General features: G+C 36.6%; 3 protein-coding genes across 4 annotated transcripts in view; 1 reads left to right on the top strand and 2 right to left on the bottom strand.

The window, feature by feature from the left end:
* Positions 1-13,563, top strand: part of LOC122822889 (testican-2-like) — a 40,678-nt gene extending 27,115 nt beyond the window's left edge. Inside the window, exons 4-11 of one of the 2 annotated variants that reach the window (XM_044101952.1) lie at positions 2,394-2,508; positions 5,410-5,518; positions 6,022-6,130; positions 7,827-7,946; positions 8,035-8,253; positions 9,705-9,767; positions 10,693-10,827; positions 11,043-13,563. In XM_044101952.1, coding sequence (XP_043957887.1) covers positions 2,394-2,508; positions 5,410-5,518; positions 6,022-6,130; positions 7,827-7,946; positions 8,035-8,253; positions 9,705-9,767; positions 10,693-10,827; positions 11,043-11,188 — 1,016 coding nt within the window. In that variant the 3' untranslated portion in view covers positions 11,189-13,563. The remainder of the gene's footprint in view (positions 1-2,393; positions 2,509-5,409; positions 5,519-6,021; positions 6,131-7,826; positions 7,947-8,034; positions 8,254-9,704; positions 9,768-10,692; positions 10,828-11,042) is intronic. The other variant, XM_044101953.1, reaches the window with a different exon arrangement.
* Positions 13,564-13,687: 124 nt separating this feature from the next.
* sar1aa (secretion associated, Ras related GTPase 1Aa) lies at positions 13,688-19,416 on the bottom strand. The gene is made up of 7 exons (XM_044101951.1): positions 19,328-19,416; positions 18,798-18,866; positions 18,214-18,333; positions 17,666-17,731; positions 16,705-16,808; positions 16,487-16,618; positions 13,688-16,417 (listed from the first exon to the last, which is right to left on the bottom strand). Exons 2-7 carry the CDS (start codon positions 18,853-18,855, stop codon positions 16,301-16,303), a joined length of 597 nt encoding a protein of 198 aa, XP_043957886.1. The 5' UTR covers positions 18,856-18,866; positions 19,328-19,416; the 3' UTR covers positions 13,688-16,300.
* A 650-nt stretch (positions 19,417-20,066) lies between these two features.
* On the bottom strand, positions 20,067-25,727 carry ppa1a (inorganic pyrophosphatase 1a). The gene is made up of 11 exons (XM_044101948.1): positions 24,371-25,727; positions 24,151-24,215; positions 23,778-23,831; positions 23,066-23,185; positions 22,907-22,993; positions 22,702-22,828; positions 22,491-22,618; positions 22,268-22,353; positions 21,563-21,632; positions 20,793-20,832; positions 20,067-20,699 (listed from the first exon to the last, which is right to left on the bottom strand). The coding sequence occupies exons 1-11, from the start codon at positions 24,429-24,431 to the stop codon at positions 20,671-20,673; spliced, it is 867 nt and encodes a 288-aa protein (XP_043957883.1). The 5' UTR covers positions 24,432-25,727; the 3' UTR covers positions 20,067-20,670.
* Between the last annotated feature and the right edge of the window lie 159 nt (positions 25,728-25,886).

The following is a 25,886-nucleotide window of genomic DNA, read 5'->3' as shown; positions in this document are numbered from 1 at the left end:
CAACATTGTAAAATAAAAATACTAATCCAGTCGCACTAATTATTTTCAATCTAGATCTTTTTTATGTTTTCATATCAACAATTTAACTTTAAGAAGCAGTTGGGTAATTTAGGCGTTAGCTCTTCGAAGAGGTGTAAGATTTATTGCCAGAGCACAAGGCCTTTCAAAGAAATTTAAAAAGCTGATACTAAAAAAAAAAGCTGTTTCTCAGCACAGCGAGAAACAGTTCTGTAACTGTTTCCCAGTTACAGAACCAAACAAACTACAGTCTTCTCTTGGGAAATGTGGATTTGCATCTTGTCATAATATCAGTTCAAAGATAAATAACTCACCTTTGTCCAACACCATAAGGTTAAAAAAAAACAGTTTAAAAATTTTTTTTTATAAAGATAGTTTATTAAATTAGTGGACCTGTGAAGTATAGCCATAAGATTAGATAGAGAGGAGATCAAGTGTGTATGCTATGGAGAATGTAGATACTTTGAAATGTCCGAAAGATTGCCAACATTTTATAATCCAGTGTTTTACATTAGAAATTGAACTAATGAATGAATGCCTTCAGCTTGCTGTAATTTGCTTAAAACGTGTCTTTTGTTCAAACGTTCCAGGCGAAATAAACAGTTGATACTCCTCAGTACTTCCCACAGTAACAACTTCCACACAGAAGAGTGTTGCCGTGCAGCAGAAAGGGCTTATATGGAAACAACTGATGATAGCATGCTCCCCCACTGTACTGTCATACTAACATGCTATGACCCTCACTGTATATGTTTTTTTTCTCTCCTAGCATACATGTTTAATGTTAGAAGAACTCAGTAACAATAAGTTTTCTGGAACTCAGCTACAGTTGAGACCTCATTTCTCTATATATTACACAAGGATTTCATCAGCTGCCATCCCCCAAAGCATTAAAATTATTATTTTTACTATACTTGCATTCCAACTCTGGGTTAAGTCTTGCATGATTTACAAAAAAAATCTCTAATTAAAGCTTTTAAAAAGGCTACTAGTGACCTAAATGTAGTTTTTGCACATCTATTAAAGGAGGTCTTGAAGTATTAGTGAAAAAATTGATAATGGGAAAGAAAAGAATTCTTTGAAGAGTTTTCAAAAATGACCACAGTCCCTTAAATGACCACAGTTCCCATTTGTTTAAAAAAGGATAAATCAAAAGCACTTTCTCTGAATGCATCTACATAATTTTGTCTTGAAGTTTGCTTAGAATTGATGCAATAATTATCACTGTTAAAATGCACCAGGCAGTGAAGCATGTATAAGAACAAGACGAACAAACGCTCATTGTTAAGCAACGCGGCATGAAAGGGTAATCTTGCAAAAACACTATGAACAATTTATGTTTTCTTATTATCTCAAATAACGTGTGGGTTCTTTAGAAAGTCTTCAATTTCATTCTACCCACCTCCTTAAGGCAGTACCTTGACACCAGATCTGCAGAAATCTGGCTTTCCGCCACGTGTTTAATGTCCAAGCTGACTGAAACAGCTGCTTGAAGCTGACTCAGGATTTCACAGCTTAAATTTCTCTGCGCGACTGCCCCTTTGCCAGTCACTTTTAATTTGATCTGGAGCCTCTGAGTTTTCTGAGGCGACAAATGGACTGTGAAGGTGCGACATCCACTTTCCAGTGTCATTGACCGTTGGCTGAGGCAGGTGGAGGATGCTGTGCTATTTCCGTCTCAGTCTATCAGTGGAAAAGAGGCTGGCATTGAACCGCTTGACTCTCTGAAGAGATGTGGAGAAAGAAAGATATGGAGAAGAGAGGGTGGGGGTCTGTAGGGAAGAAAAAAGGGAATGCATGAGACATAGATGGGAGTGTTTGTTTCTGTACGAGAGAGGAGGCAAGATGGGGAAAGACAGTGACGAGTTGACATGGGGGAAGTGAGATGTGGCAAGCCTAGAGGAGAAGATGCTCAATCAGTGCTGTCAGGTTTCCTTGCAGTCAGAGACAACTGCCTGAGACTGCAGGCGTTGCTACAGATGATGTGCTGCCTCACTAATGACAACCGGGCATCAATGTTTTTGGCAGTGCAGACAATTGGCTCATTTGTGAGCACTGCTGGAATTATTTTTCACCGCACACTTCCTGATTTCCATTGCTCTTGCTTGCTTGTATAAAACATAGTTTAATGAGAATGAAAGATAATTTCAGGCGGCGTATTGAATAAACTGAAATTGATAATGCTGCACGAAGAAAAGGCAGTTCTCCTTGTTTTGCGCATTCTCAATTATTCCCCTGAACACATGCTCCTTGTCAAAAAGAACAAACAGCAACATGTCTCTCTTTTTCAGAAGATAAAAACTGAGATTTCAAACTTTTTAGCTGTGACTGACAACTCTGTATCTACAATGTTGATTTTTGTTATGCATTCACAGCTGTCGACACCACTAAGGACCCCTGCCAGAATGTGAAGTGCAGTCGGCATAAGGTGTGCGTTGCTCAGGGCTACCAGAGGGCCACATGCATCAATCGCAAGAAACTGGAGCAGAGGTAGGAAAGGTTTCGATCCTTGAATAAGAATGTGTCTTGGTTTATGTCTGGTAAAGATGATGCATAATCTGAGTGGACAAGCAGTGCATTGCCAAAGTATTGGTCCCCTTTTAGTACATCCTCCACATCATAACAACTATAAACTTCAGTGTGTTTTCTTGGGATCTTATGTGACAGACCAAAACAACATATATACACCATTCTATTCTACAATGTACATATACTGCTGTTTTTTTGGTGGACAGCTTCAGAAAACTGCAGAATGTCTCTGGTGTCTGTTTAAAAGAGGCTGAAACTGCAGAAACGTTTTTCCTGTGAGGGGGAAAAAAGGGAAAGCTTCTGAAACTGTGATATTTTAAAATCATGATAAACCAACCCTATGCTGAATCATTTATTCTTAGAACTATTGCCAAAGCAGATGCAGTGCTAGAAAAAAAGAACGAAGCTCTGAGTTTTGATTTGGTTCTTCTGTTTGTGTAGATTTATATTCTTGGATTAAAGAATATTTGGAGATATGCATGACATTACTTGAGGAAATGTTATAATTAGAAGTCATGTTAACTGCAAATTGAGTTTGGACAAATACCACAACTCAAAAAATCAATGATCCCAAACTCCCAGAAAAATAGTCTTTTACAATCAATATGCAGAGTAATATTAAGTTTCATAAATGGTACTGACCTCAACCCCATTAAAATTTTATAAACATTGCTTGAAAGCTGAGTCATGCCAATACATGAACAGATTTAAATGAGCCCTGCAAGAAGAGCAGCCAAATATTTAAGTCAGAATTATTCCAGCAGCTTCTTAATGTTTTTAAAGAAGCATTTGGGTTTTCTGCAGCTAGATAAGGGACATTTTATCCTGATATATCAGGGTTTATATATAATTTTGAAACAGTTATATAAATCCACAATACATTCCATACTCACATACTTATTTTTATTCATAAAAATCAGTGATTCCACCTTGAAAATATAACATCCATCTATTATCTATACTCTAGTGTTGCTGGGGAGCTGGTGCCTTTCTCCAGCAGCCATTGAGCAAGAAGTGGGGTCAACCCTGGACAGGTCATTAGTCCTGTCACAGGACAACACAGGACAAGCAACCATGCACACACACACTCACACCTAAGGGTGATTTAGATTTTGAACCATTTACGGTACTCTACCATGCAGCCCTTGAAAAAATATAAAAGCCCACAACTAATCCCATCAAAACTGACAATAGGACGTTTATGCTAAAGATGATTGTATGTAAACCTTTGAACGGCACTGCGGCACCTGCATGTAGGTTTCTCTCTTCACAAAGAATCTTTCCTGTTCAGTTGTAGACATCTTTTTAAAAGCATTTATCTTCCCCTGAGCTCATTTGTTCCACTTTGATTGAAAAGCAAATGAGCAGTGTTGCCGCCTGAAACAAATTAATGGAGTGAATTATTACTACCTGAGAAATCTATCTGCAGCGACAGGCGTTTATCTTTTTCAATAAAGTGCATCATGTACAGACTCGCTGCTGAGCGGAAGGTAGGGGTTTGTGTGCGTGTGTGTGTGTGTGTATGTCGAACGATGGGTAATGAGCGAGAATGTAGCTGCACCAAATCATCGCAGCACCAGTGAACGATAGCGACGATAGCAGCTGAGCCTGATGCTGTTACCTGCTAAACATGAGGACCCGCGGTTTGTTGGCTGTTATAAAAACCAGAAAAAGGACAAGCTGTTGAATATTGGATCCGTTCAAACAAATTACAGAAATATTTTTCTCACTTGAGTCTGATTTAATTTCACACTCCTAAGAAATATATCTGCCTTGGATGTTTGTGGGATGGAATTATATCTCACTGATAAAAACAGTTGAGGAAACAAGATAAACACAAAAAGAATTTGGTCGCAGTCAGGGGAGCAATCAAACCAACAACTGCAATATAAATAGTTCTGTTGTCGAGGAGTTTACTCACTGACTTGAGTGTTGTCACTGACTTGACAACACTGCATCATGAAGCAGTGTTGTATAATCAGGCAGTTGAGTTATAATTTTGCATGATGCTGGTTCATCGTATGAAACCAGTTTGTACATCAGGACACTCACACCTGTCATCCCACTCCATATCATAAAAAAGCCTTATTAATTATTTTTGCTTTGAATGTTAGAGATGAAAAGAGTCTGCGCACCTCTGTTAAAATCTAGTTTTTTTGTAATTTGGAATGTAAAAAAACAGATACCTCCAATTATAGAAAATCTGATTAGAGTAAGATTTTTAAATTGTATTCTGATTAAATATTTGTCAACTCTTCTTAGCAGAATTGGTAGAGAACGACCCGAAAACCTCTAATCTTCAGGCTTACCATAAACTGGAACTTTCTGGAGCAACTGTGCACAGTGAACTGAATGTAAGATTAGCAGAGTGTGTGAAAGCATAAACCAAAAAGGAAGTGCTTCCTATGAAAACTGAGAACATTGTTCCACCAAATATGGTGTTGGCAGCATTGTGCTGAGGTTAATTTAACTAACAGCGGTAAAGGTGCACTGCACAAAATTGATGAAATAGTGAAGAACAATAAACAGCAAATTTAAATGAGCTACAAGGTTTGTGCTGAGAAAACTACAATGTGTGTGGTTTCTCCAAACTTTGCTTAGGGATATTTAACCAAGCATTGTTAAATTTATTTATTGAATATATTGTATAATTGACATCCTGTGTCAATAGGAGAACATTTACAAGTGTAACATTTAGAAACAGTTTCCACACCAGAAGAAGAAAGACCAAAATAAATACTTAAAAAATCCAAACAGTGGATATTCTAGTCAGCTTGGAGTGTTTGTAACCTTTTGACCCAGTCTGTATTTTGTAGATGTGAATGCTAGAAAGAGTTTTTTTTTTCCCCTCTCATAACTCAGAGTTAAACAGTCAGGACAACAAGAGCTACATGAAAGCAGCTGCAAGCCTTGCCCTGTTGCTGCATCTTCACCAGTTTGTGGCTCCGATGGACACAACTATGCTTCAGAGGTAAGAAAACATACGCACACACCCCCACAAACACCCCCCCCATATATATATATATATATATATATATATAGATATATATATATATAGGCTATATATATATATATAAAATAAAAGGGATGGCGGCTGTGTCAATTCCTTAAATAATGATATGAAGACCAGTCAAGTGCAGTTTCCTGCTACGCTGACACGTACGTGGGTGCACCAAGGCGGCAGTTCATCACTGCTCACGGGAAGACATGTGAAGCGAGCTGAGCGAGGCCTTATGATTAATGGGAGGCGTTGTTTTAGAGCAGCTTCACCGTGGACCGTCCGCCAGCAGGACTCTATTGATTTACTGTGCACTTTTTAATTTTGACCTTGCATGAGAAAGACAGCAGAAAATGACAGCTCATTCTTGCTGCCTTTCCTTTAAGTGCAGTGTCTCGTCTGAATGAACAATCTCGCTTTCTTGCGGTCAGCCTCATAAATATTTTATCTCCATTCTCGCCCTCCCTCTCTCGCAGTGTAAGTTGGAGCAGCAGGCTTGCCTCACAGGTAAAGACCTGAGGATCATGTGTCCCGGATTTTGCCCCTGCGCCACTGCTCCTGCTGCAAACACTGACATAAGACGTGGCAAGTACCTTTCTTTTACCTGCTGCATTTTCATGCATCTCAGTTTGGGGAGTCTTTTGAATCAATATCTACCCTTAAAAAACCGTCTCTTCGCACACATGTGCACACATTTTACACTCTGACCAAGATTTTTGCAGGACACCAAAATGCCGTGACATTAGATTGAGCTGAAATAATCTTTTCTATCTTCTGCAGAAAATCTTCCCTGAGATATTAAGATCATATTTATGACTCTCATTCTGCTGGTTTAAAGCTCAGAAAGCCTTTGTAATGAACAATAACTGAGAATGACTAAGTTATAACTTTGATAGTGTCAAAGTGAAAGTTGCTGTGGGCCACAAAAATTTATTATTATAATTATTCACTCAACATTAAAATAAATATACAATATTTGAACAAAACAAATGAAGCAGTCTGGTTAATGTAAAAACAATTGTAAAAAATTGCAGATCTGAAATGTAAAAGTGGTATTGCATGTTTTTTTGTGTATTTTCAGTAACAACAATAAGATAAGGGACACTCAGTCTTATTTATTTATCCAAGTTTAATAGATGAGCTCACCCAACTCTGATATTGAGTAAAACAGTCAATAGATGTTAGGGTCTTATTTAGACTTAAATTTCACTGAAGGCATAAAATGTTTTGTTTTGGGGGTTTTTTTCAGAAAAAGGTGAATAGTTTGTGCTTTTCAGTTCAGGAAGATTGTAATGTTTTTTAAAAGGCTTAGTTTCAGAGAAAATTTTATCCAAATTCTTTTTTAAAAAAAAAGCTGCCTGGGCTTATGAACCAAATTTGGCCCATTTTCAAATTGTGGACCAGGTGCCGCAGAACATCGATCTATGGCCCCCGCGCCGCCTGTGATATCTCTGACCCAGTGTTTTGTTCAGACACAGCAGCAAAAGCTTCCGTTTTTCTCCCCCTTTTTTAAGATTTGTGTCACCTGGGACAACTGAGATTATCATTACACCCATTCAATATGATGTGCCAGTTTTACCACTGAATCCCCAAATCTCCATAGTTAATAAGAAAATCTTCAGAGTTATTAACAATTAACAGGAATCAATTTTATTTTATGAGAATGAAAATATTTTTGACACATAGATCGACTTTAGTAGCCTGATCAAATTCTGTACTCTTTAAGGAGGGAGAAAAAAAGAAATATATTTCGTCTCCTTTTCTCACTAGACAAATCAACTCAACTCTTGTTCCCGATGTGGGATCAATACTCACCAATACTTAGGGATTATTGTTAGCCAAAAGTTCCTCTTGTGGATTCTTGTTCTTTCAATCAGGTAGTAATTAATTATTTAGAGTGTACACAATCTATCAACAGACCCAAACACCATTGATTTGCCGAGGCTCAGGGGCATGTAAAAATGCCAATTGGCCAAACATATGAAATGTTACTTGATCTGCAGCCTGGAAGAAGTGTGTCTTGAAAATGAAAGTGGATTTCGATTGGGTGAAAGTCAGAGTTAGTTGTAAAAATAATGTCTTGTCTGATTGGCAGATCAGTGGTCTGAATTAATCACAGAACTACCATATAACCGTGCAGATAGAAAGCTTTTCTGTGTAATAAAAGTGATGTCTTTCATATGGAGTTCCTGTCTGCCTTTAAGGGATGAAGCTAAATCATTTTGCTGTGGAGAATCTGCCAGACTTTTGATTCTTGGGATTTGCGTATTTGTTCCCCCAGAGAGCTGCACCGGCCAGGATCTGGCTGACTTGGGCGACCGCCTCAGGGACTGGTTCCAGCTCCTTCACGGAAATGCAAAGCAGAACAACTCTGGCAAGCCGGGAGCTGGTGCCACCTCAGGTCAGAGAAGCTTTGAACTGGCAACTCCATTTAACTCTGCCATGAAAACTGAGACAAACAATCACAGTGCACTTTTTCCTCTAAACAGTGCTGGAAAAAAGCCTGGTAGCCAGCTGCAAGGACTCCATCGGCTGGATGTTCTCTAAGCTGGACACCAACGGCGACCTGTATCTGGACCAGACTGAGCTGGCCGCCATTAACCTGGACAAGTATGAGATCTGCATCCGACCCTTCTTCAACTCCTGTGATAGCTACAAGGATGGGAAGGTCTCCACGGCAGAGTGGTGCCTCTGCTTCTGGAGAGAAAGTGAGTAAAGATTTTGCAAGAGGGGAGCTGAGAGTAGGCATCTTCATCTTCCTCTGAGTTGCAGAGCAAGAAAGCCAGTATGGCTGTAAAGTGGGTGAAACAAATGAGGGAAAACTGATTTCTGAAACAAATCCATTGTAGGCATTAAAATATGACCACAGACTGGACAGGGTTAAAGAAAACATGGTTTAAAGAAAGTTTGAGTTGCAGAGCATAGCAAAAATGTTCATATCGTTTGAGTTTTTCCCACAAACATATTTTAGTATGAATATGTTTTCCAAGCATTGTACTTATATTTCAAGTTGTGTGTGGAATTAAGCAGGTAAATTCCATTGTTTGTTAGCCTTACCTACAGCCATTCTAGGAGTTTGCTTATTTCTCTATTAATTCATTCTCACACAAGTCTAACAAACAAACTCAGCATGATTAGAGGTTGAAATCCAAACGACAGTTCTCCTGATTGATTTTCTCCACTAACAAGTCCCTGAGGGCTTTCTTCATCTTCTTCCTTCAACTTTCACTGGCATCAGAACCTTGGACTGAACAAATGAGTCCCTTTTTGATTGGAAAGTAACACAAGGTTGCAAGCTTAAGAGCTTTATCTGCATTAAGTTATGATGTTTCATGATAGTCTTCAGTCGTGTCATCACACAAAATGAGGAATGTTTGTCTGTTATGACCTTTAATTTAGCAGCTGACCTAGTTTGTCTCCATTGATCAGGCATTTAATGAGCAATAGATTTAGTTGACTACCTAATCGATTCTCAGAAACTATTAACATAGATGAAAACGTATAGAAAGTTCTGTTTAGAGATTCTCCAATAAAGGATTTTTTTATTTATTTTTTGCCTGATTTCTGGTCATCAGATTTTGTAACGCTTTGACCTTGAGATTCCATTTTTGTTGATGGAGATGAATCTTTAAAAGGAGCAAACATCAAAAATATTTCTAATTTCTGAAGAAACTGAAAATGTAACTGTGTGGTATGATATAACAGTTATATTTTAGAAGCAGAAAGGTTGTCTTTTTGAGTACACCTAAATGAAATTTACTAATACAGTAAAATGCTGCAGACTGTGGAACAGAGCTCTCTAGAATTTAAAACTAATTTCAAAAGATGTATAGCACAGCTTATTTATTAATGCCTGAATATGCTTCAGTATTTGCCTCTACTTGCTACCTTGGTGGGTTTGACACAAAGTGTCCTCTTTGTTTCTACTTTTATCTAGAAGTGCACCTTGTTTCCTTATCGTACGTCTCTACCCGCATCCATATGTTCTTTCAGCTGAACTCTCCTCGATCAATCATGCTCAGGGATTGAAATACAAGACTTCTTAAGCAAATCGATACGGGCAAATCGTGTAATTATGAAGAGCATTGATTGAGATAAAGTTTGAGGAGAGCACTTTCGGGTTTTTGTCTGTCATCACTTTTCGTTTTGATTCTCGCAGAGCCACCGTGCCTTGCCGAGCTGGAGAGGATCCAAGTGCAGCAGGCAGCCAAGAAGAAACCCGGTGAATGCATTATTTCTGCATGACGCTGTGAAGTTTGAGATGTGTGTTAAATCCTAAGCTTACATTTTGGACATAAGCTCATTGGGTAGTCATCTGAAATCCCTTCTAGGGCATGACACCGCTATGCAAATGTGTTGAAGTCACACCATTCAGTTGTGTTTGCCATCACACTCTCTGCAGATTTCCAGGTAAAATTGTGAAATAAAGAGGCTAAAGACACAGACAACAAGCTGTAGGGGGCTAATTAAAGAGATCACAAGCACACAGCAAGCATTAAGTCCTAATCAGGCTGGAGGGGATTAGAGGACAGTGCTGGCTTTAGGAAAGACCAAGGTTAATGTAGACACTTGACTCCGGTAGAAACCCCACACTGCAGGATTTGCAGCAAATAACACTGCAGGAGCTTTTCAACTCAAAACTTGGGCAACTTATCCTGTGTGTTTTCACTTATTTTTGCTGTTATGGGTCAGGGAGGATCGGTGCCACTAAGAAAACTTTGCTCTGAGTTTGACAAGATTGTCCCGGGGGAGGCTGGAGAAGCGGAGCTCTGTCACAGAGACTGTCACTACGTTTTAACATGCCACTCTCATAGCATAAGGAAACACAAACAATAAAGACTTGCCGTGTGAGATGACGTCCAACAGCATATCCATGCATGTGCAAAGTAAACAGAAAGTTTTTGCTCTCTCTGTGGTATTTTATGTAAGAAAAAAAACAAACAAACAAACTGATCTGATATTTTTTAGCCTGGGTCACCAAATTACACAGGAAACCTTTAATCATCTGAACCTTTAATCATCAGCATGCCTTTCATGATTTATCTTGAACCTGGTAGTAATAATAATAATAATAATAATAATAATAATAATAATAATAATAATAATAATAATAATAATAATAATAATAATAATAATAATGTTTTTAGGCACCTATATTCCCAGTTGTGATGAGGATGGCTACTACAGGAAAGTGCAGTGTGATCAGAGCCGAGGGGAGTGCTGGTGTGTCGACCTGCATGGAGAGATGATGGGCTCCAGAGTTCATGGAAACCCAGACTGTGGTAAGGCTATGACAATTTGGAAGGTTTTTTTCCTGTTATTTTTATTTGTTACTTCTAACCCCAAATAACTCTTTTTTAAAACTGATATTGTAATTTATTGCCAAATCATTTGTACTCAATAATTTGCAAATATTACAGTTCATGTCTGTATCCAATTTTTCTTTCAGTATTTCTAAGAAGTTATGTTACGCACATTTTTATTTAATCTCTTCCAGATGAAGTAACTGGATATTCTGGAGACTTTGGTAGTGGAGTCGGATGGGAAGATGAAGAGGAGAAGGAGGCAGAGGATAACGGGGAGGAAGCAGAGGAGGAGGAAGAGGAAGAGGGCGAGGCAGATGATGGAGGGTACATCTGGTAGAAGTGTCTGACCCTGAACAGAGAGCGCAGCAGCTGACCTAAAAGTCAACAGGCATGGCTCTCACCTTAAAGAGTGGATTTTGGGAAAAAAAAAAAAAAACAAACTGGAGAGGAATGGAGTTATTATTGATCTTAAGGTGCCAGACAGGTTCAATAAGAAGACGATGACCAGTTATTTTTCTTTCTTAGATATGTGTAATTGCTTCAACCTTTACTCTGTTTTTGAGCAACAGAGCTTTGTGTTTTTCTGTCCTGAAAAAGGGGTAGCCACTGACTGTCGCGCCATTGGTAAGTAAAGTCCGTAAAAATTTGTATCTTGTACTATCACCATCTATGCATAGAGAGATTACAAGTAATTTTGTATTGTGTAAACAGTTGCTTAAGTATTAAAGTTGCCATCTCACTGGAAATATTAGAGACTGGGCATGAAACAAACAGTTTGACACTTTGGGAGATAAGCTTATTTGTTTTCTTTAAAATAGTTAGATGAGATGATCAATACCATTATAAACAAATAATAAACATTGGCAGTTTTAGTGCAAAATCCCATTTTGAAGTGTTATATGCCAGACTTTGCAGAAAGTTACGACACCAAAATTTAAAATGTTCTAGCAAACATAACTTATCAAAATCTGAGGGTTTTTTTTTTTTACACTACATATCGAACAAGAACAATATATTACAGTATTTAATAGGCTTTCAAAGTGCAAAAAGTAAGTAAAATTAATTTTCCTTCAATTATAGGTCAAATCAATTCAGCGCAACAACTACAGCATGTGAATAACATTGATTATCCCATATTATCTAGCAATGGATTGCACTGGATTTTATTTAGCAGTACCAGAGTAAACAGGGCTAAGCATAAATGCACACCCCAATTTTCATATTTGTATTTGACAAATATTAACAGTTGTTATTGATGAAGTACATACAGACTCAGTTACATCAACAAATACAGTGAGTATATTAATATATCATCTAACTATATAGCTTCATAGCTGATCTGTGGAGAAAAAAAAAATCTGCATGTTGTAGAAAAATAAAATCCAAAATCTTTTTTGGGACATTTGAAACATTTTTGGGTTAAGTCCTTCAGCTGCCCCCATGGTACCCCATGATACCAGCAACAATTTTTTTTTAACAAGCAGGGATGCAAACTAAAATCTTGCCAGCTTCAGTGCTGTCTTAGTGTGCAAAAGCAGCTACTACCAGACAGAACTGAATTGCAGTGATGCAGCACAGCAAAGTTGAAACTGGAAGATAGAAAATCAGCATTTTAACACAATTTTTTAAGATATTTTTTCTAGCAAGTGTGATTTTTGGATATTCAAGATTAGCAACCAGAAGACAGATTCATCCGGCAGTCACTGAAGTCCCACCAGTGTTTGCAGGATGACTCTGCTGAGAAAAGCTATGGCTGTGCCTCTCTGCTATTGAAATGTTGGATGCCAGAAGTTATTTCCCTTCGGAAAAGTTGTCATTTTGTGTGTGGATCTTAAAAAAGTGGCACTTTGTAAAAACGGCACACAGTCTGCATCTGATAATACACAAGGAAAGAAAAACACAGCCTTAGAACCCAGTAGCTTCCATATAATCCCCAAAACATTGGATTTAAATGTTAAAATATCTCAAATAAAATATAAAAAAAGACAAATGAAAATGTTTAAATCTACAATGACAAAAACAGAAAATGAGGGAATGTCAACAACTTCATTATATGTCCTTTAATTGGTGCTTGTGAACCTTGTTTTCACCACCAAATTGGTGTTTAAAAATAGTAATCAGTGGTTTATCAATCCCTGATTATTGAGCAAATAATCATATTTTCTAAATTGTCAAACTGTTTCTTTAAAGATATTCAGTTGTTATGTACTTTAAAAATCAACATGTATATAATCCAGTGTACAAGTTTAGGATTTCAGGTTGCTTTGACTTTAAGCTACCTTCAGTGGCCGAGATGCACCACAAACCAACACAGTTTTAAGTGTATGTTTTTCTGAATTAAAATGGATGCACACAGCTTTACATGGCCTACTGTACATTTCCAGTTTGGGGAATAAAACTGCAAACACAATAGAAGCTGCTGTCCTTTGCTAACTCCGACACCATGTTGAAGAATGTGCCACAACTGCTATTTTTATGGGTTTGCGACTTGAAATACTGGATTTTGTGTTTGTAAAGAAAAAAAAAAAGTGCATTACTTGAAGTTCTGTGTGTATACTTGAATTCACACTGGTTTTGTTTTCTATGAGGATATTGTTGCCATGTCTTTGTTCATGCTATCAACAGGGCAGATGTTTGTTTTTAGTATTGCATGTTAGTAAGAATGTACTTCTATGCTGAGCACTTTACAAATAAAGGCACTGGGGCCAACCTGTGTTGTGGTGTCAAGTCTTTTATCACCGTTTAAGACGAAGAAACAAACAGTGTAAGGAAAACAACAAAATATATCATAACCTCACTCAATAACATATCAAGAACATAAAATCACAACAAACTCTTTGGATATAAAAATCAGATTTTATTATTATTTCAATTACTTACAAGAGCTAGACTATCTATCTCATTCTGCTGGCTGGATGCAACTTTTGTTTAAATTCACTGAACATCTTTTTCTTTTTCTCAAAAATATTTATTAGAATACAAACAGCATTCTTCCTTTGAAGTGCCTTCTCAAAGGTGGCAACTGTACAAAAATTTATATATGTATTTTACATAATTTATGGAAGTTCAGCAACTGGTAGAGTAAGTTTTTGAAATAAAAAAACTGATGGAAGCAAACACATTTTAACACTTGTAACCTGTAGAAAATATGAATAAATGATTCATTACTTATTTGCATCATTATTACACCAAATTTTTTTAAAGTTTACCTTGTTAATAAAAGATGCAGAAATCTGTTATATTCAAGTGTCACATAATATTCGTCCTTTAGGTTTTTAAAGACAAAAACTGAAACCTTCCCCATCAATGGAAAACAGACAAGATGATACTTTTAGAAACAGACCACAACCAACATTTTTATTCATCTCCCAAAGTGCACTCTCATATCTTTTCAGATAATCAAAAAGTACATTAGAAGCACTTAAAGCTAAATACTAATTAGACATCAAAATATTACTAGCCATTAATTTTCAGCTCTTGTTTAAATTTTCGCCACTTTAAATTGGACTTAAATCAGAGCTTAATTAAAGAAAGACCATAACTAACAGGAAGTGGCAGAATGGGGAGGCTGCACTTAATACTAACAAATTGAAAAGACGAACAGGCGGAGAACTAATTACAGTCTTTGATTTTCACATCCAGAGGAGTACACTCGTCTGGGTGCTACATTACCGCTGGCTATTCTTCTTTATTACTTTCTGATATTTTTAGAAGAAGTCATAATTACTGCCATCATGTATTCATTCTCAGTACATAAATAAATAAATAAATAATTTCTTCAAGACATTAATTGCAAGCTACACATTAATGGTACTGTGCTCATTACCCATGACACTAATACTGGTTTAAGTGATGGGGATTAGAAGTTACCTTTCAGGTATAAGAGATGAACATAAGCCCAGTTTTCTGAAGACACTGAAAGGGGAACTCCAGGGTTCAGTTTTAGGCCCCATCTCATTTCCCAGATTTGTTAATAACATTGGAAAGTTCAGCTAAAGTTCACCTTTATGTTGGATTTTTGTTTGGATCTACTCTGAGACAAACAGATGGTGAGCTTTAAATTGTCTTCTAGTAGCTACAGATATCACTATTTAAGCTAGTTCTTTGAGTAAAGAAAATTTTATGTTTTTTTTTCTGATACTCATTGCCAAATTTAAAATAATGTTGGTACTTCTACCCAAGCGGGGGACCATGTTAAAAGACTACCTTCCTACAAATACTTGTCTGGATGATAGGGTGCATATTGAGCATTCAGTAAACATGTTTTAATGCATCTGGCTTTTTTTATTTTTTGCTTTATTGCTTTTGCACATGTAAAAAGAAAGCCATTATTACTGTCATTGTGCTGTAGACAGAATGCTGGGTTTTGTCTTTGAATTAATTTGAATTATTTTAAATGAATAAAAAATTTGGTCAGGCAGCATTTAATAAATGCAGAGATGCTTCCTTTGCTCTTTAGATTTTGCGAGTCGCTGCGATTTACATTAATATCATATTCATTGAACAGAATGCATCATTTGACAACAGCATTTTGCAACACTTTATAATCTGCTGTGTTCGTCCTTATTAAGGCTAAGGAGAAAATATCACTGATGTATTTTTATATAGGAAGCTATTCTGGCTAATCTCTGTGGGAACGTTTAAAACCCATCTAAAGACTTCTGCAACCAAAAAGTGCAACTGATATTCTTAGAATAGATCTTGTACCTATGCTATTGTCTCTGAGCAACATATTGGATAAATAAAACCTTAATAAATGGCAGAAGAAATTAAAACGTCTGCCATTAATGAGATGTTTAATTTGAACATATCAGACGTACCCTTCCTTTTTGGTTTGTTAAGGGGATCTGGTGTCATTCTGGTTTAGTGCTCAGCAAAGATGATATTTTCGTTGAACCCCAATCTATTGCCTTGTTAGCCCCAGGAAGTTACCATACATATTTGGCTTTGTGCTTCGGAGGTAGAGGTTGCGTATCATCAGATTAATTCAGATCAAAATTAATCCTCTCTATTTCTTTATTTGTTCATGGAACTGTTCCAAAAATCTAATCTAAATCCCTGCTATCTCTGTTAGAAATCATACAGGCTTTAAGCCACTCAGCGCAATATAAGCGAGATTTTAAAATTCATCATACACCTATTAATAAATACAAAATCAAGTAGCTGATGTCTTAAACAATAAATAATTCAGGACAGTGGAACACAAATCTACACTCCTGCAGCGTATCTGGCTCTTCATATTTTATAATTAGGTACTAAACATGCTGTGCAACTTTCTCACATTAATAAACCAGTTCTTTGTTTGCATAGAGAGAATTAAATGATGAAAGTTAATGTTTTAAAATGTGAAAATCTGATTAAAATATGATTACAATTGTCGCTTCTTGATAGTCTTCATCAAGTTTCACGTGAACGAGTCAGATAGATCCTCTCTGATTTTTCCTTTGTGTCAGTCGATGTATTGCGACAACCATCTAAAGCCTTCCCCGTAGCCTTGTTTCTTCAAAACGCTGCACATGAAAATCTCCAGCGGGCGAACGTTCTGCTCTTTCACAGACATGTTTCCCTGTTGATAAGAATTAGGATAAATGGATGTGATGATTCAAAGATAATGAGACTCTTAGCACATGCCTACCTTTCCTGTGACCTGGCCATCAAGACAAAAAGCTCCTCTCAGTCCTCCTTCACTGATGGCCTCCGGACGGTCAATTTTATTCCCCAACACCAACACTGGGACGCTGGCTATGGTTTCATCGGAAAGGAGAGCCTAGAGGACCACAGCATCAGCAGTGTGGTTATTAGTTTTAATTCAAATTGACAGAAGCATCCCGGAGCCGACATGTTTGAACGTACATCAAGCTCAGTCTTTGATTCTGCAAGTCTTTCATGATCAGCGGCGTCGACAAGAAAGACAATGCCATTCACAGCTGGCAGGTAGTTCTTCCAAACTCTGCGAGCTGCAAATGAAGAACAAATTCTTTTTCATTTGACTGTCGTTGCAGCAATTCAACGCAAGAGTGAAATTATCTATCTGTCACAAAGAGAGTTCATCTATTAACACTTCTGAAAAATAATCCTTAGTCTTTAGAGTGGTGTACTTAACTCCATCCATCTTAACATCAGCTCTAAGCTGCTTTCCATATTCCTGGTGAAGAAACGCAGCTCCACAACATCATGCAGGAACCGCCACAGTCTTACCTTCACACATAGCAGTTAACCATAATTAGCCAGTTTACCTGGCTAATTATGCCTCACTGTCTGATGTTTTATGATGTAAAGCACTTGTTGATGAAATGTGCAATACAAATAAACTTGACTTGACTAAAATGGTTGGATACTTGTTGGGATTTAAAATTACTAATTTTTTTTTTTTCTCAAAAGAAAAATACAAAAAAAATGTTTGTTGTTTATTGTAAAGGTTTAATCAAGGCAAAAACATTAGCACACTATGCTGGAGACGCTACTAAATAAAATAGAGGATTTTAGGACATGCAGAGACACCAAGTGGTGCCAATAAGTACTGCAGAAACTGTCAGGCCTTTTGAGAAACGTTTTGGAACATAAAAAATATTGCCTTGGTTTGTGTAGTGAAAACACTAAGTGAGTAGCTTTCTATACCTGATGAGACCTGAGAGCTACATTTCCACTGATGATCCGGTAAACTTGTTTTTCCTTCAGTAATGCACTTTGACACTGTCTAAGAATAATGACGACGAACATCCATACATGTCTTTGGGAGATAGAAATCACAATACTGATCTATAATGTCCTGACTGCAGAACAGAAAAATTAAGAGTTTTGGCTTAGAGCTCACCTTGTACATGTCCTCCCAAATCAAATGTCGTAAATGTCATCCCACCAATTGTCAGCTCCTCCGAGGCTGTTTGAAGACAATGAAACACATACCAAATTAAAAAGGAAATAAAAGACGATGACTCACATAACAATAGAGACCATGAGGAAAAGAATCCTACAGCTACAGTAAAGTTATAAGTTGTTTGGTTACCAAATAATAAGGTGTTTGTTCGAAGCAAATATTTCGTTTTTCCTATTTGGCAAAATATGCAAAGTAGAGAAATGGCCATTATTTCAAAACAGCAATGAAATATGTCAACTAACTATTAAAATTGCTTCTATTTTGATAACCTATTCATAAAAATCCTGAGATATAATTCAGTGGTATGATGGGCCTTCTTCTTGACAGTGATCACAATATGTATTTGAAAAAGGAACACTTATGTGCGTTTAGTAATTTTACAATATTAATAGATTATAGACACAGAAGACCAAACTAGCAAAATAGGAAAAAAGAAGCATCAGGTCAGCCTTATATGGCATACTGCCCTCAAACCATGTCCTTACTTGGATGAAGTGTTGGTACGTGCTGTCCAAGTCTGTCATCTTTTAACATGTGCAGGAGTGTTGTTTTACCAGCATTATCTAGACCCAAGAATACCAGCTTCCCTGTCTTTCTGTACAAACCTAAAATGGGGCCACAAAAGAAAGATTTGTTATTAACTTTATGCTTCTTAAAAGGAACATATGTTACTGCAGTTTCTGTTGTGCTCACAAATCGATGATGCAGAAGAATAGGAAAGATATTTGGGCCAAATACCATCTATGTTACAATTTGAGCAACAAACTTTGAACAAATATGAGCATCCAGTACCACACTTTGTACTGTTAAACCCACAAACTCGATTTATTAGTATTTGACGTGGTAAACATAAAAATGAAAGAAAAATTATGGTTTTAAATTTGAAGAACTCAGTGTGGTGTAGATTTGTGTTCAGTCCTGTTTATTCTTATACCCTTAAATAAAATAAACTGCAATAAACATCATCCTAAAATCATCCGATCATTAATGGTTGGGTGATGAATGGTTTACTTCTCTGTAATTCAGTTGCTGTGTTCTCAGAAGTTGGATAAAAAGGGAAGGTACTCACCTAAAAACTGTAAAACACTGCTAATCCCTCTGTAGATCCAGTCAAACAAAAACGACATTCTGATGGTGTCTGTATGAATGAGAACATCTTATTTGCACCGCAAGTAAAACGTTTTCGGTTCAAAATGCATGACGATGATCACAGAAAATGCCTTGTGGCCTGTATTGATATTAAGAGCTCTATCAAATTTGTGCATACAGTAAAATAACACAGATGTGTTTATTTCAAGGTATGCCTTTGACAAAACACTGTCCACATGCACTTGTAGTGGGAGGCTAACAGCGACTAATCTCTAACTTCTTAAAATAACAAACGAAATTCATGAACTACGACGAATAGGTCCTTACATGTTCTGTTTGTAATATGGTACTTGAAGGGCTGAATTTATGTAGGTTAGCGTTAACATGGTAGCCTGCATATAGCATTTTATGTACGTGACGACACATTTACAGATAACATACTATGAGCGAACTAATTGTCAGCATTAGCATAATTCATCACACTAAACTACATAAATAAAATAAACGTACCTTCCTAGAGTACCGAGTCTTATCCCAGTTCTCGGCAGTCAGCGGTCTCCTTGGAAACAGTCAATCAGAGAGGCTCCTTTTCTTATTCGTGTTTTAAGAACGGCAACAGGGTTTCCCGTTACATTTGTCACAGCGCCCCCTTTTGTTCAATGGGGAAAAAACTAATTCAAAGAGTTCAATTTTAGAATAGTTCTACGTATGGAAAGTAAATAAATATTTTACCTAGGATAAAGTGTAAATGGTTTTTGGGTTATTGGGAAAATTTTACAAGTAAATGATTTAAGTTGTGTTGTATAATAATATACATACAATCATTATTTACACTCTAGTAAAATAAATTACTGTGATGACATCTGTTGTTCTGTTAAGCAGTCAAGTCATACCAGCTACAGTGCCTTTACGAAATAATTACACCCTTGGATTTTATTTTTTTAGGAAAAAACAGAAACCAAAAACATATGGTTTATGTTACAATATGAAATGTATATTTATTTATTTCCCCTCTAGGGGTCTTTTGTGGGCTCTAGTGTCCCTTATTCAAAAGTAGGCTGACAGGAAGGGGGAAACAGAGGGAGGAAGACATGCAGGAAACGTGAGCCGGGTCCGGGAATCGAGCCCGCGACTGTTGCATCGAGGACTGAAGGCCTCCAAATGTGTGTCGCGCTATCCCCTACGTCACCACAGCACACCCACAATCTGAAATGTGACATATGATTTATGTCACAATCATAAAGCATAAGAATTTTTTTTTTTTGAAGCTTAGTTGGCAGAAAACAAAAAGTAGGGAATGATTGTGAAGTGAAAGGAAAGGAAAGGGATACATTACTCCTAAAAGGCTTACTTCCAAAATTACCCAGCATTTACGACCATCTTCCCATTAACTCTCATGATGTTTCTTATACTCTCTACTGAAGAAAAGAAAAAAAAGATTTGGATAAAGCCTTTGAATGAATGACATATATCTTTTCCCATTTTTCCCATAATTTTATAATTCCATTAAAAAATTATGGCATTAGATCCATGTTCAGTGCATTAGAACACATCAAGACTGCAATAACCTTACAAAGTAAGCATGGTATATAAAGAAATACATATACAAAGAGATACTGTTGTTTATTAGGGAATTTGTTGTGTCTGTTTCAAGGACTGTTGTTCACAAAAGAATGAAAGAAGCATGAGGGGGTTTTCACAAAAATATCATTTTACTTAGCTGGGAATAACATTCACAAAACATGGTGGAACAAAGAGGTTCAAAGTTACTTTAGATTTAATGTTCCAAACTTGATCATGAATTTATGGAGGAAGAAGGATTCTCTTCAAGTTCCTGGCGTGGGTTCACATTCTTACTTTTCATAGTAGAACCATTTATCAACTGAAAAAGCAAAAACATAATGACAATTAGTACAATCTCTGAGAAATTTAAATTGGCGCTAATACAGTTTTGTTGCACCAAACAAACATCTACCTGAGTTTGGAATGGGTTCCTCAGTTCCAAAAGCACATGCCTGTGAAAGTTATGTTTTAAAAATTTTAATTTTCAACTGAGATTTTTTTACCATACACTTTTCTTGCAAAAGTATACATAGTTGAAAAATCTCAAACTTTTCCATGTTTCTCTCCAATTAAGACCTCTACTACACACCTTAATCAATTTAAATTATATTTAGCTCCATCCATCTTCACATCAACTCTCACAAGCTTCTCATTCGATAGTGAATGAAGCAAAACAGTCCCACAGCATGATGCTGTCACCACCATGTTTTACTGTTGACATTGGGGTGTTTGTGGTGGTGTGGGTCATTTGTTTTCCATACGACATAGTACTTCGGATATAGACTTTAATGCTTAGTGTTGGTCTAGTTTTATCTGACCAGAGCACCTTCTGTGGCACTGACAACTACTAGAACATTTTCAAGAAGCTGAAAACATCTATGTTTCCTGGATACCTTTAAAGGAATTGCAAATGTTTCATACCTATTATGCAAAGATGGGAATGGATTTTTTAATTCATAAAAGTTTGGAAAGGATTATAAATGCTACATCTGAAAAAAAAGGCACTCTACTCCCAAAGCAGCGAAAGCAAAGCTTCTTCAGTCAAATTTCTTTTTCTTTGCAGACTTATAATAAGCCTCGGATTTTGCACTGTGACCAGTCTTTTTGTCATCTTTGCTAGGCTTAAGGAAGGAACTGTAATAACTCTCTAAGCTTGGATATTGGAAAGTTAGATGAACTTACAGACTTAACAACAGCTTCAGCATCTGCAGCAGAGCAGCAGAAGGGACTGTCAGAAACACTGGTGTTCATGCTATGTAAACACAGAGGAAAGAATTTTTCACACTAATTTATGATTATAGCATTTTAAACATATATCTCTCTGCCTTAGCCTTAATAATTCATTATAAAGGCTGATCTCTTTAATTTATTCATTTCAGACAGGAATAAATAAGGACAGTGATAAATAAAAACACAAAAAACTATTTATGCAGTCTCGAAATCTAGGTAAATAAATAATATGCAAACTTTCAAACAAATCATCTTCTGTACTTCTCACAATGTAAAAATAAAATAAGTATAGAATAAATTACTACGCCTATGTAAATTACTAAATCATATCAGACAAAAGCTCAGACACTTTTATCTTTGTAAATCTTTTGTACTTCCATGCAAATCTCATACAGATTTGAATGTAAGGAAGGAAGTATTTAAAAAAAAAATCTTTATGATGTTTGATTTTATTTCATTTTGTTGTTAAAATCTTCCCATAGGCTCAACAAGTCCTTACAGGAAAATATTATAAATTGAATATTAATAGTGCCCCGAGGTCATGTTCCCCTTTAAAAGCACTAAATCAAATCAGTATTAATATATGTAATAACAGAAAATATATTATTTACTGTTTGCATTAAGGAACACAAATAAAATGACAGTACAAGCATTTACCAGTTTAACTCGCCAGCGTTGCTCTTCTTAGATATCAGTGCTTTCCAAAACTCATGTGTACTCTTCACAGTTTGTATCGCAAAGTCCTAAAAACAAGACACTTGTATAAACCTTACAAGAAATTTACTGCCAAATAGCCAAAAATACAAACATAGCATAACATAGAATTCCAAAATACTTGTCTATCTTCAACAGAGTGAGACACAAAAGCTAAGCTACATACCCTGTCTTTGAAGTCGCCATTGAAAGCAAACTGATTTTCAGGTTTGCCATCAGGAACCTTGTATCGTCTGAACCAATCAACAGTAGCTTCCAGGTAGCCTGGCTTAAGCCGCTTTACATCATCAATATCTGCAACCCATCAAAAAAAAAAAAAACATAGACGTGCTATATGTAGTATATTACAGTAAATATCTAAAGCAGGTTACTCCTACTGTTAAAGTCGCCGGCTTCTGGGTCCTCAGTATTGATCACAATGACCTTCCAGTCGGTTTCACCCTCATCGATCAAAGCCAGGGTTCCCAACACCTTCACTTTGATTACTTCTCCCCGGGAGCACACCTGAAAGTACCAGCCACATTTCTAAGAAAGGCTGCTAACTATTGGATTTAAATGATCCTCTTCAGCAGCTTTCACTACCTTGTTTCCAATGTCACAGATGTCAATCGGATCGTTGTCTCCACAGCATCCTGTGTCACTGTCCTTGTGGCCAGGATCCTCCCACGTCTGATAAAAAGACGTGGGAAATTGAAACAGATTTTCTGTTGTTTAAATACATGAAGGCAGATAAAGACTTGCCTGTGGAATAGCCCCATAATTCCAGATATAGCCTTTGTGGGGAAACACATTGGCTACATAACGAAGATTCCCCTTCTTCACATCCTGCTTTAGTGGATTAAGAGGATCCTTTGTGGCTATCTGAAAAATATAAGCACAAAGCGCAAACCCCCCGCCCCCCCCCCAAAAAAACAGAGTAAATGACTGCATTAATTTAAAAAATTAAATAATTGTATTAGTAAACATAAACAATGACTTTTGTTTTTGTTCCTTCTTTCTTCTTTCTGGCCCGGTGTTTTGCTCTGTCTCTTTACTGGACAGAGTCATGACTGGAGATCATATTGCCATTGACTTGACTGTGCATGCAGGTTTTCTTTCCCCATGGTTCAATGCTTCTGTATTTAGCTATATCTCTTACCTGAATTCAGGTATTTACAAATCTATTCCTGTCATTAATTCTGTGTAATCTTATTTTTCTTTGCCATGGAAGGCATTTCTTGCCCAGTGATTGTTCAATTGTGTGTCTTTCTTACTTGGTGCTCTCCCAGTCACTGGCATTAGAGACATGCTAAGAATTTCTTTTATATTGAATATAGTATTTATAATTTGGATTGAGCTGAACTATATGCAATTGTTCAGCTCAATTGCTCAGTTAAATTAGATTAATTTTTAACCGAATTGGACAGACCTGAGAAAGCAGTTTACTGGGAAAACATAAATAAGCAATATATACCTCCATCTTTGCATTTGTCCATCTTGGAACTTCCACAATGGCATGAAAAATGTTCTGTAAAGGAATGTGAGAACAATTTTGTTAACTAGATGAAATCTCACTTTAATTTGGACAATTATATTATTAAACCTACATAACAATGTGCATCTAAAATATATGAAGTGGGGTTTATTTGAGAAAATGTATCACTTGGAAAGTGAAATAAACTGCATATATGAGCAGTTTTTGGTTTAAAGAAATGTTTTATATGTTTTTAAACCCACTTTTCCCTAAAAAACTTGAGTTATTGCTACAATTTTGTTGATATGACAGTAACTATATACCCTTTAAGCTAGTAAAATACTTGGTGGTTTTAAACCAACACAATACTCACGTCTGCTTCATTTGCATAGATGGGCACGTCATGAAAAGGAGAGATGTATTTGCCGTTTGCGTTTTCTATAAAATGAGCAATAAAAATTTAGCTCTTATATCTGTGAGAAACAAAAAACAAAGGAATCTTTCCACAGCTCTTAAAGATAAAGCTCAAGTTAAAAACAAGTTTGGTTTAATCTATAGGTTGAAATAGATTAAACCAAAAAAGCTAAGCTTACTGAAAAAGACTCTGTAGTCCAGGGTGTTGGGCCTCCCCCTCTCTTCGATGGTGAAGCTCATGTTGGTTTAAATCTTTCCGTCTGTGCTCTGTCCACTTGTTCAGCAAGATTAAGCAGCTTCAGATTCACAGAGGCAGGAGAGTGGACATGCGCAATGATTAGTAACACCCACAGCTACCTGCAAAAGGGTTCTTGTATGAAAGGCTCAAAAGCCAAATATCAAAGCTACAATAAACTCTGTTTTTTGTATAGTCCTGCTTTTAAACCTCTCATTGTGCACCATCCATCTAACTGTGAGAGTCAGAGTTGTGAATAATAATCAGGAGTTAATCCTCCTCTACAGCTGACATGTGCATTCTGAGACATTACAGAAAAGATTCAACTTTCTTTGCCAGAAATCTGTTTGCCATGCATTTCATTCTTTCAAGCTGTGACTCTTGATAACTATTTACAGAAAGACACAGATGGCGCCAACTCGCGTAAGCTATAAACCGATTAAAAAGAGACAGGAATAGGTGCTGTTACCACGGCGACTTCTTACCTTTTTAGTTTTAATGAAACACCTTCATGGGGGACAAAGCAAATCTTTCTTAAAATAAGCCCTTTATAATTACTAGTAGTTTTTTTTACCAGGTAAGTCACTTACGCAAAAGGTTTTTCTGCTTAAAATGTATCTAATTTATTACCTATGTAAACATTACATATATTAAGATAGACACTGTTCTTCTTCTCTGCTCTGCAAGTAGCATAAAGTAAACTGTGATTTTATGTGGTGAAATTATGTTAATGCAGAGACATACTTTTTCCTCGGCATTCATTTTGCAACACAGTTTGTGAAATTGCTGCTGTTAGTGCTTCATTATGGGATATTACTTTTATAAAATTACAAAAATAAATACTGAACAACATTGAAGTGCCTTTAGGCTTAGCATGATTAACAGACATCCATGCAGTTGAATTATTAAATAATATTGACATCTAGCTTGTTACATTGATGATTGTAAAAAGCTGCTTAATAATTTGCAACACATTATCAAGCAGCTACTCACTGGAGAATAAGAAAAATTAAAGAAAAGAGGCATGCCAAACCTCTTAATTTTAATAAGTAAAATCTAGTAACTTTGAAGTCTCCAAGGTTTTCCTGATGGAAAACTAAACCCCCCCAAGTATTTTGGCACATTTAACAGGTTTTCTCCTGGGATTGTTATGTATTTTGCTTTGCCCATCTTTACATCAACTCTGACCAGCTTCCTTGTTCATGTTGAAGAAAGCCTCCTCATTCCCTGATGCCACCAAAATCAGTTGTGCAGAGTAGAAAGGTGACATTCACAAGTATAAGAAAAACATTCATTTCATAAAGTTTTATTTTTACATCAACAATTTAGTAAATAAGCAAAAACCAAGTTTTTACAAATCTAAGAGTTCACCTCCATATTAAGACAGAGCTTGTGGTGTATTCTGTCAGTGCCTTCAAGATGCTGGTGTGATGATGCTTCAGGAATAAGACTCTGCAGGC

Source organism: Gambusia affinis, linkage group LG20 (genome assembly GCF_019740435.1).
Source record: "Gambusia affinis linkage group LG20, SWU_Gaff_1.0, whole genome shotgun sequence".
In the NCBI taxonomy this organism is placed as follows: domain Eukaryota; kingdom Metazoa; phylum Chordata; class Actinopteri; order Cyprinodontiformes; family Poeciliidae; genus Gambusia; species Gambusia affinis.
This window is presented reverse-complemented; position numbering and strand designations above follow the sequence as displayed.